General features: G+C 44.1%; 1 protein-coding gene across 1 annotated transcript; it reads right to left on the bottom strand.

Annotated features, from left to right (window-relative positions):
* Nucleotides 1–3,917: 3,917 nt before the first annotated feature.
* On the bottom strand, nt 3,918–4,775 carry HAPSTR2 (HUWE1 associated protein modifying stress responses 2; the record flags this gene model as incomplete). The annotated part of the gene is made up of 1 exon (XM_080795409.1): nt 3,918–4,775. One exon carries the CDS (start codon nt 4,773–4,775, stop codon nt 3,918–3,920), a length of 858 nt encoding a protein of 285 aa, XP_080651535.1.
* Nucleotides 4,776–11,918: the final 7,143 nt, after the last annotated feature.

Below are 11,918 nucleotides of genomic sequence, written 5' to 3'. Positions count from 1 at the left end.
ACAATGGGATCCCTTGGGTTTCAGACTTCTCTGTGGTTCTTCAGCCATGCTATCATGGAAGGTGGGATGCCAGCAGCATCACATGTTAAGGTCACAGGATTGCTGGGGTGCCTGGGTGGCTCAGTGAGTTAAGCCTCTGCCTTCAGCTCAGGTCATGATCTCAGGGTCCTGGGATCGAGCCCCGCATCGGGCTCTCTGCTCAGCAGGAGAGCCTGCTTCCCCCTCCCCTCTCTCTGCCTGCCTCTCTGCCTACTTGTGATCTCTGTCTGTCAAATAAATAAATAAAATCTTCAAAAAAAAAAAAAAGGTCACACAATTGGTGACTGTCTCAACAGCCACTTCTTAGGCCCTTCAATACAGGAAACATACATACATGCATACATACATAGAAATTAGCTCCAAGACTCAGTCGCAAATCTCACAATAAGGGCATGGGGCTTCAGACTCCACTAGGCATCACAATCACTGAGGCCTCCTCCTGAAAGCAGGTCACTTCAGGGACCTTTCTACTGAGATTTTTTTTTAAATTTTATTTATTTATTTGTTTGACAGACAGAGATCACAAGTAGGCAGAGAGGCAGACAGAGAGAGGGGAGGGGGAAGCAGGCTCTCCTGCTGAGCAGAGGGCCCGATGCGGGGCTCGATCCCAGGACCCTGAGATCATGACCTGAGCTGAAGGCAGTGGTTTAAACCACTGAGCCATCCAGGTGCCCCCTTTCTACCGAGATTTTAACTCGCCTGGAGCTGCTACCTTCATAAGCAACTCAGGACACTCCCAAGTTAGGTGGTCATGAGACTGACCACTTTTCAAAAAGCTGAATCTGATAGGAATAAGGGTAAAGGTGTGCAAGGGAGAAATCTTCTAGAAATTAGAGCATGGGCTTCAGGTGCCCTTCCTGGGAAGTAAGTAAACAGAAAGAGAGAAAGTAAATAGCTAAGCCTACGTCCAGATGGGGCTTACTCATCCACTCATTCAATAAATATTTCCGGTGTACCCATACAGATCAGGTGCTGTGCTAGGCACTGGGAATTATAGAAGAAAACAAGACAAATGAGGTTCCTTCCCTCATGCTGACATGCCCTCTTATCACTCTCCATACCTACCTGTTAAATTTACTGTGGTTGGGGCGCCTGGGTGGCTCAGTGGGTTGGGGCCTCTGCCTTCGGCTCAGGTCATGATCTCAGGGTCCTGGGATCGAGCCCCACATCGGGCTCTCTGCTCAGCGGGGAGCCTGCTTCCCCCTCTCTCTCTGCCTGCCTCTCTGCCTACTTGTGATCTCTATCTGTCAAATAAATAAATAATATCTTAAAAAAAATTATTGTGGTTGCTCAGTCAGTCCTGCAGCCCCTAATGCCCCAGTGATTGCATTGGAGGACGGCTCTGGGACACAAGCAGCAGGAATGACGGAAAGGAAGGCACGAGTATTTTGTTTCTTCAATACTAGCCCTCCAAGAGATTCTGCAGCTGGAATTAAAGGTTTTCTCAGTCTTCAAGAAGCAGTGCAGAATACACCCTAGAGGTGTCTCCTACCAGGTACAGTTTGAGGTGTGGGAGGGTATGAGTAGGCAAAGGCTTCCAGAGGAAGTCCTGTCAAGGTAAACATCTCCACAAGCCTGATTAACCAAAAGGCAATGTCCCCAGTAAGAACATCCTATAGGGACATCCCTGCTGGACATCCAGGCACCCTGCTATCTTCCTGAAGGGGGCGGTATCATCTCCTGCCCTAGGATAGAATCGAGAGGGCTGTGCCAGGCATTTGAGACCTTCAAATATACTTTGGCCTCTGCCTCCCCTACCTGGCTCCTGTGATGCCCTGAATACACTTTCCCTCCTTCTCAGACTTGGTCAGATAGTCTTCTCCTGCTGGTATCCCCTGTGCCTTCTCTTTCTACACATTTTTCTGAGCCCAGTTCAAATGCTACTTCCTCCAGAAGCTGGGACCCTCTTGGCAAGGACGACCTTCGTCCTCTGAATTCTTTTGCACAGTCCTTAGGTGCTTTTCCTACAATTAGAAGTGCTTTTTTTCACTACATTAACTTACCTTCCAAGTAGGATGTGCCGCTTGAGGATGAAGACTGTTTTAGGTTTGCTTGTTTTTAACATCCCTTCTCAGGACCTAGCACAGTGCCTCAGTAAGTATGGGCAGACTGCCTCTACAGGACGTTTTTATTCTATCTGGGAATTCACTTTATTTTGCTGTATTATTTTAACGCATTAGTTGATTACAAATCTACTCCAAAGGCCACGCTAAGGAAACCAGAAACAACTTTCTGATGTGAACCTAAAAGTCAAGGTATTACTCATCTATCTACAATATTTTATATGCTTGTTTTAGAAGAGCCTGAGGGAGATATGTATGTTTTAACTTCCTCCCACCCCTTCCATAACTTCACTGCCACCTCCTTTGCCTCAGTCACCCCTATCCAGAACCACTTTGGCCTTTTAGGTGTCCCTAAGACTTTCATTTCCAAATCCTTTCCATTCTTATCCCCCTTCTCATATTTTTTTCAGGCCAGAGGAGGCAGATCTTTCACAACTCCAGTGGTAAGGTGTACCGCTCGGGCAATTTCAGGAACTCCAAGGCTGCCCTAATATGCACAATGACTATCCCGAGTACTCATGAGCTGAACACACTTGTAATACAAGACCTGGGATATTTAGGCAAGTTTCAACTATCAGTTTCCTGTTCAAACACAGAGACTCTACTTTCTGATTTCTGAATTGATCTGTTTTCCTGCTTTTTCTAAAATACAATGGATTTTAATGTTTTGCTGACCTTTACTTACAGAGAAGGGAGAACATTTATTGAGCACCCTTAGGTGTTTAAGCACTGGGCTCGATACTTAAATTACGGACATCGTCTTATCCTCGTGACTACTTTAGGAGACACAAAGTTCCATTTTACAGATGAAAAACCGAGGTCAAGAGACCTTAAGTGATTTCCCCAAAATCATGCAGTGAAGCTGTGGGACTGGGATTTTACTGTTGGTCCTTTTTTAATACAAAGCTCATGCCCTTTTAGTTATATCATGCTGTATCCTTAAATAAAATCCAGTTCATTCTGACTACTCTGTCTTCCAATTCAAAACAGAGATCACCAAAAAGATATAACCGCAGGAAAAGGAACCTTTTACATTCCTCAGTTAAAGGAGCACCACTGGGCCACCAGGAACACCATCTTTGATCTCAGGATCTCCACTGTTGGCTTAATTTTCCTAAAGAGCACTGAATGGACTCAATATCAAGTATTACCTGCCCAACCATTATAGCACCCCTTCACACCATCACATAATCACCATAATAACCAACTATTCAAAGAAAAAAACACCTTACAGCCTAATATGTATTACTTGCACACTTTGTACAAGTTAGGTGCATGGTAAAGTGGAGCAAAAATAGAAAATTCCAGATTTCACCAAGATGTCAAGTTTCACATTTTGACAAAATGTAACTGAACTGGCAAAAAATGGTTAAAGCGAATAACCAAATAATAGAGGATAAAAGTATCCTATAACCAAGTAAACACCTGTTCGTCTTTCCCCTTTAAGAATTTTAAATAAGGTCACATTTTTCATTCAACAAACATTTATTGAGCACCAGCAACTGTGCTAAGTGCTAAGGAATATTAACTGTGAACAAGATAAACCAGGCTCCCGCTGTTGACCAGATACTTCTGCTTTTGCTGATCTCGCTAACTACTACATAACACTTGTTCTCTGCTAGAATTACATTTTCGGGAAAGTCAGAGTCATACGAGGCCTCTTCTAGAATACTTTAAAAGTTTCTGTATGGCAAACTTGATAGAAATCTTTAACTTTGAGAAGAAAACGATGGTCTCGAGCATCCTTTTCGACAAGCACGTGGAAGGTCAGGTTAGCTCTCAAGTAACATGGCAGCTGGTGGCCAACGGCGAGGTTCAGGCCATTCGGTTGCGCTTGTGGGTGGGGGAGTCTGTGCCACTATCCCCGCACTGGGCCGAGGTGCGCTTGCGGGTCCCCCCACTGTCCAGGCGGAGGGCCGGTTCTTCTGAGTTGAAGGGGTTCAAGTCGTCCTCCAGGAAGCTACTTTTTCGGCGCCCACCGCCAGGGCCACTGGTGGGGACGCCATTGGTGACCACGCCGCTGGCTTGAGGCGGGGAGCCGGGGGCGCCAGATCTCACGCTGATGCTCGCCATGGCACCGCTGAGGCCATGCAGGGCGATGGCCTCATGGAAGGGCTGCAGGTCGACGTCTACGGACGAACCGGCCCCGGTGGCTGCGGCCTGGCCCGCGGCCGCGACGGACAGCTTCGGCGGCGTCCTGGGGGTGCGCGACGGTGGAGGTGCGGGGGGCACCTTGCCACACAGGAAGCTGATCAGGTCTTCGCGGAGAATGGTGCTCCGGCCCTTCTTCACCCACTCCAGGACATCTCTGATGCGACGCTGGTAGCCGACCTGGACGCCCAGGTCAAAACTTCGTTGGTGGGCATCCCCGCTCTCTTTGTAGAGACTGGTAACGGCCATGGCCGCGTTCTGGAAGGGGTCCCACATGGACAGTTCGGGCTGTTGGCACCCGGCATCCTTGTAGAGCTGGGCCACGGCGGTGGCAGAGATCTGGAAGAGGTGCCACAGCCTCTGCCGCTCGCTCTTGAGCCCCGCTGCCTCCGCGGCCGCCTCCTCCTGCAGCTCGGGGGGCAGCTGCTCCCCCTGCTCGGCCTCGGCCAGGCACTGGCGTTCCCACTTGGAAAACCAGTGCTCCGCCACCTCGGCCTCGCCCTCCTTCGGCTGCTCCTCCATCCTCCTCCTCCTCCTGGCCGCTCGCCTCCTCCACCGCCGCCTCCTCCTCCGCCTACTCTTGCTCCTCCACCTCCACCTCACCTCCTGCTCCGCGCTCCCCTCCTCCTTCTGCGGCCGCCGCCGCCGCCGCCACCGCCTCCTCCGCGTGCGCCGGCGGGCGGTCGCGCGGGCGGCGGGGCCCTGAGGCCAACTGTTCCGGCGCGCGCCGCCCGCGGCCCTGGTGCACGCCCCGCCCCGCCCCGCCCGGCCCGGCCCGGCCCGGCCCGGCCCCCAGCTACGCCGCGGAGATAACTCCGCAGCCGCCGGCGCCGCCTTGCTGCCCCCTTCCGGCCCCGCCGTCCGCTCCTAGGGCCCCCCCAGGGCGCCGCGGCCTCCCCGCAGCCGCCGCAGCCGCCGCCGCCGCCGCCGCAGCCTCAGCCACGGTCCCGCGGCTCGGCCCCAGCCCCCCGCTCCGCCGCGGCTGCTGCACCAAGAACTCGGAGGGGGACCGGCTGGAGCGCTGCCTCAACGCGGCGCTTGCCTACCACTTGGCCCTCTTTTCACACATTTTTTGAGACTTGTCGGCTTCATCCAATGAGCTGATCAAATTTTACATCCTATGTTGCCAGAGAGGATTATGGGGCAACTTCATGGTGTCGATCACATCCAGGGCGCCGATCCGGGAAGGCCGGGGGTGGGGGTGTGGGGCGGGTGTGGGGCGGGTGTGGGGTGGGTAGAGTGGAAGGAGCTTGACCCCCGCGAAGAGGCAGGCAGTCTGAATCCCAGCAATGCCCTCTACACAGTAGGTACCCAAGAAAAGTGTTTTCCGCCGAGCGACGCAGTATTTCGTAGAGGGAAAAAAAATCCTATAACTCTGTCCCCTTCCTTCCTTCCCCCACCACGTTTCCTGGGCCTCAGTTTCCCCAAGTGCCAAATGAGTTTGCCGGATTAAGTCTCTGGAAAGCACTTACAGCCGTGATTTAGAACTTTCCTGCTGTCGATGCAAAGCACCTCTTCTAAGCTAGTTGAATACTTATCAAATCTAAGAGTCATGTCAGACATGGTAATGATTTTTTCCCCCTCAGTATCCTTGCAAGGTTTTTGTCATTAAAAAAAAATGGGTTGGGGGTTCTCTGTGGTCTCCCCTCAACTACTGAAAATTCCAAGATGAAGAAGTAAGGGGAGAGAAAATAGGAAAATGAAATCCCAAACACGGTATTCTTTGCTCTAGTGTAAAAATTCACTGTCTTTAGGAAAGGGGGAAAAAAAAAAAAGCTTACTTAATTCAACACCCTAAAAATTATAGCTAGGCAAAACATCATAATAATACCAAAATTAAGCTAAACCTATGTGATACTAAAGTCTTTTCCTTGGGTTGGGTAACAGCCCTCCTCTCCTGTCGTGATGCAGTTCTTTTTAAGTGCAGACAGTTCCAGAGCAAACTGTGTTAAGAGAAGAAAAATTATCACTGAGCTAAGAATAACATAAAAAATGGGAGGAACTAACATGTAATAGTTTTTTAAATTTAGGAAAAAAGTTAGAATTTCACAGTTTTGGTTGTAGACAATACTAGCCAGGTCTCTGTGAAGCCTTACAAAAATAAAGGAAGTGAAATCTTCTAACAAAATCTGTTTAATAATTCCCAAACATGAAAATTAGTATATAAAATAAAATGATCTAATCATTAAGCTTTATCATCTTCCTTAAAAGAAATACATGTTTCTAAGTTAAATCTAAAAGAGAAGAAGAAGAAGAAAGGGGATTGTGCCCTTTCTCTGCAAACCAGGCTTTTTCACGATTCATTAAACCCTTTTTCCATATGTGTAATTGGACTCTTCTCATTTACATAAACGAGGGATGGGGCAAAAGACCTAAGATCAGCCCAAAAGGAGAAATACATTTCTCATTCTCCAGTGTTAAAAAAATATATTGTAGAAAACTCCAAGAAGGCAGATCCCCTTCCTCCCCCACACACCCACATACACCAGCCCTGAAATAGTTCATGGCCAAGGAGATACTGAGTTTGCCAGAGCTTTGGGGGTTGCTCTGCACACAGTGCCTCACAGTTATTATCAGAGGCACATGTTTTTAGTTTATTTTCTCTACGTAAAAAGCTTGGGCTGAAATGACTGACAGTAGGACACGATATCCTATTTTCTCCCCTCATTTTTGATTGAGTTAAAAACCAAGAAGAAAGACGGCACTGTCTTTGAAAGAGCACAACCCTCTGCTTGGGCTTGAGTTGTCTGGCTGGTATCCTCCATTCAGTTGGTCTCAGCACCTGATTAATTAGTTAATTAGTACTTAGAGCTGACTAGCCCCAGTCGGCAATTTTCATGCCCTGCATGGTGAAATGTTGAATCCAGCATTGAAATTTCTGTGTCGCACACCCTAATTATTATCACCCCACTACTTTTAAAACCATTGCACCAAATTATTATAATAGGCAGAGCCAGACAAGTGTGTGGGAATATGTTCTTTCTGAGAAATAATGGTAGACTTCTAATATTTTTCACTATTGCCCTTAACACATTTAAATAAAACAATGAATGGGAAAAATTCTAATTCAATTAGCCTCCAATTCCCTCCATAGAGAAAATGATTTTATATGGGAGAGATGGTAGAAAAATCACGGCCAACATTTTTCATGTTTTCTCAGTTCTCTGGGTGGCAAAGAGTACATTTACAAGATCTCCTCTCTGAGATTAATTTTGTTCCCATAAAAGTCTAAAACGTCAGGAATAAAAAATCAGAATAGAAAATAGAAACAATATAAAACCAAAAAAACCCTAAGATCATTTTAACTAGGAAATGATGCTCTCTGTGTGTGTTTGAGGTGGGGTGGGGAGGATTTTGATGTTTAAAAATACTGTACTGCCATGGTTTAGGAATGAGTTTTCTATGGGAAAAAAATATTCCTTGGCTGCTGCCTCATTCTTCCATAAATTTGATGTCATAGCTAAGGTTAAATATCAACTAGGGAAAAATAGTTTTAGAAAATAAGTTAGGACACAAACTGAGGGGAATCTAATTTTTTTACATTTCTCAGTGCACCATTACCAAAAAGGGCCCCAGTGTGTCAATGATTTTCAGTATTATTGGTAGCTATTTTCACCTGAAACAATCCTTATATATCAGTAGTGGGCTGCCTGTAATTGTAAGAGCTAAATGGTATACAGAACTGGATACACAACCACACAGATCAGTAAATGGGTCGGACTGAAAGCAAAAGTAAACACCAACCTTAGGAAATGAAAGAAGTTAAAAGATAAGTGTTAAGGACCTTATTCTTTTTGGAGAATAAAACAAGATTTAGTAGCTTTCCACTTAATTTAAATGAAAAGAATCACTACCTTACATATTGCAGTGATAATGTAATGGGGAAAGAAAACAAAAAAGTCTTTGTACAAATGACACCTCCTATAGTTGTTGTGAAGAAACTTTTCCCCTTGGTATCTGCTAACAAATTCTAATTAATGCTGCACATTCCTTTACTGAAATCATTTAATGCGTAACAAGGGGGGTAAAAAGAAATGCTGAATGCTCGTGATTGCCCTGTTAGAATTATGGGAGTGAAAGCCTGGGGCCCCAAACTTACTGTCTATTAAAGCCAAGCTTTGAAAAAGAAATGCAACCTACAAAAGCTGTCAATCTCCCTTGCCCCTAAAGCCTGGGTTCACATGGATTCAAGTGACAGCCCTCCTCCCCCATGCACAATACATCAATCTGTCTCTCCCACAAGCACCCACAGCCCATTGTGCTGGCCGCAGGTGCCTATTATGGCACCCATGGCTGCCTCCCACAGCTCCGCCCCTGAGAAACAGGAACTGCAGACAATGGAGCCCTGTGGGAAGACAGAGGTGGGTGTTGGGAGGGATAACAGACAGATGGTAAAGGCTATAGGGTAGTAAGGTAGTTTCAAAACAAATGTCAAACATTCAAAATTATTGCTTTCTCGTGTCTCCCCTTTTGAATTGCCTTTGCTTCAATCACCATCTGCCATAATTATAAAAACACTTACCTGTTACGATGAATTTTTGCTCCCCTTTTTGGGTAGTGGTAGACCAGATGACCTTCAATACTCTACTCCTCCTACTTCGCCTCTAGGTTTCTCAAGGTCACAGACTGAGGAGTTTTGGTTCAGTGACACCAGGAGACCACAGAGGGGAGATAAGGAATATTTCTAATTTTTTTTCAAGGTTTGTGGTTTCCCTGTGAGCTTAGTTTTGGGCTCCTTAAGGGGCGTGGGTTATAAAAATCAGTTCCTTTGGGTAATACACTTAGGAAATCAAAGTACTATAAGACTTTTACAAATGTAATATCAGGCAGGTGGAAATTCTGAGGCCATTTCTTTTCTGGTAAGGAGTCACATAAAGAGAGATGAGGTGCATTGAGTAATAAAAGTACTGAAATTTTCTCACTCAGACTTTTTACCTATTTCCAAACATGTCAACAAAAATAAGTAAAATTGTAAAAAAAAAAAAAAAAAGAACTAAATACTATTCACACCGAGTGCCCTTATCACAAAAAGTACATTTTAAACAATTCATTTCATAAAATGTCACTTGCCTGTGGTGGTTTTAACCTTCTGAGTTATGGAGTAATTAAGGAGTAATAAATAAAAGAATTAAGATAAATGCCAAAACCACATGTATTAGTTCAAGTAAATTTGATTGAGTTGCCTTTGCCCTTGCTTTATCATCTCAATATACCACCTTATTCCTGTGTCCAAGATAATTTGTCACAAATTAAAACCAAGCTAACAATAATGTCATCACTACTACTACTGCTGTTACCTGTCTCCAACAAACAAAAAAAACCACCAAGAAAATTCTGGCACAATTCTAAGTCATGGTCAAGAGGATTGGTGACTTGTTGGAATGAGGGTACCGCTAAAATAACGCCAGGGACTAAAACCAGCCAGTTTTTCTGAAGCAAACAAGAGGGTCTTGGTTTGCTGTCAAAAACTACAAACTAAGCTTTAACTAGGGACTGTCAGGGATCCAAGTGAGCTCTTGGCCAGGGAGAGCTTAATTAGCAGAGTTGGTTTGGGTTTTTAAATTACAGAAGAAAAACAACCAATACAGTATGAAAGCATACAGTGGTCTAATGTAGCACAAAATTCACTATTCTATTATGTGTGTCTGTAGTGATTTTCCACATTCTGTTAACAATTTAAATTTAGATTTTAAACATTATTTTTGTGCCCATTACTAGGGCATGTTTCTTTTGTTTTCTTCTTCCGTATCCGTATTCAGAGACTTTACTGTATCGATCACCCAATACTAATACATGTCCCCTCTTTTTTATATAAATAGTGGCATACTACATACACTATTTTGTTTTTTAACATGAGAGATCTTGGAGATCGGTCCATATCGGAATATTAAGAGCTACTAGGGCATGCTTCTGAAATGTGAATGGATTTGAGTCATATTTGGTATTTGTAAAAGTTAAGAGTCCATCTCCACGGTGGGCAAATATATGATTCCAGTATTAACTACCAAGTGATCGAGCCATTTGGAGGCTATTCTTACTTCTCCTAACTACTGAATTAGGTATTCTATTTCAAATGCTGACAAGTTAGTACAGCTAACTCCAATTCTCCATCTATGTGAGCCAGAGAAAATGTGAGGAGAAAGTCACAGATAACCCACAGATACAACTTTTGTTAAAGATGCTTACATGGGAAAATGTTTAAGATGCTTAGTGATAGGGTTTGTGAATTGTTTCTATACCATCCAAAATAATCAGAATCAAAAAGAAATTGCTAAAAGGCTTCCGATTTGATCCATGGTCCCTTATTCATACTTACGGTATCTCACAAGAATGACCTTGCTGAATTAACTGATTAAAAGATGCCAGGTTTCAGCTGTAAAATTAGTTGACAATACACAGTCCTTTTACCTGTGCTCCAACACCAACTTATTTTACCTCTAGATGTTTTGCATGGGGCTCTTGAGTCTATCCATTTTAAAATTAACGTAGTTTGTTGGTTAAAATCCAAAATGTTATTGCCGGACAAACCTGGGTTCTCAACCTGGCTCCGGAGCTTGAAAAGTGAAAAAAAACTTCTCTGATACTGAGTTTTCCCTAAAACAGGGATGATAATAATAGTACATATTTCATAAGTTTGTGTAAAGATTAAACAGGACCATGCATTGACTCTTAAAACAATGCCCATAGCAAATCCTCAGAAAACAGTGTCTATTGTTACTATCACTAATATCAGTTATAGGACTCTCAGGATTAGCTAGATGAATTCTCAAATCGGATCAGCAAAATCGCCTGGTGGGGTAGTTTTTAAAAAATACACATAGCCCAGACATACCTCACCCAAAGAAACTCCAATTAAATCGGTCTGCGATGGTGCCTGGGAATTTGTATTTTAAAGCATTAAAGGAATCCCAAGATGACAACTGCTAAGCTGACCAAGAAAGCATTAGGTCGTAATTGGAACAAGAAGTCAAAGGGTTCAGTGAAGAATATCCTTAAGATGGATGCAAATTCTATAATCGCCCTATATCACTAAGAAACCAGAAGCTATTTTTGTGTGCTTTTGATTGACAATGGAATACAATTACGAACTCTGAGAACAAAAAGCTGTATGATGATTCTAGTTCTAATAGGAAGCATGCTAAAATGTGGCATCATTTGAGCCATTGAAGGAGCGTAAGAAAAGATAATCCATTTGGCTTTGACATTTGAAATGTTCTCCTACCAGCAGCACTTTCTTACAGCCCTATGATTACATTTATTTTCTCTGTAGGTCCAAACACATTACTTGATCCTGCTGTGAATAATATTTACACGGAGTTAATATTGGGAAGGCTGTTTGTTCAGCTCTTTAGTTAAACTTTTTATTTTGAAGTAAAGTTCACAGGCAGTTGTGAGAAACAACACGGAGATCCAGCGTACCCTTTACTTAGTTTCTCCCAACAGCATTTTGCAAAAGTATAAAACAATATCAAAATCAGAATATTGACATTGATACAATCAGGATGCGGAAGAGTTCCATTACAAGGATCCCTTATTTTCCTTTTCATAGCCACACTCTCTTCCTTCCCATCCCTTCCCCTCCTTAATCCACGGTGACCAATAAACAGTTCAATTTCTATAATTTTACCATTCCAAGAATGTATGCAAGCAACATAAATATGATCA

Source organism: Martes martes (genome assembly GCF_963455335.1).
Source record: "Martes martes genome assembly, chromosome: X".
Taxonomy (NCBI): Eukaryota; Metazoa; Chordata; class Mammalia; order Carnivora; family Mustelidae; genus Martes; species Martes martes.
This window is presented reverse-complemented; position numbering and strand designations above follow the sequence as displayed.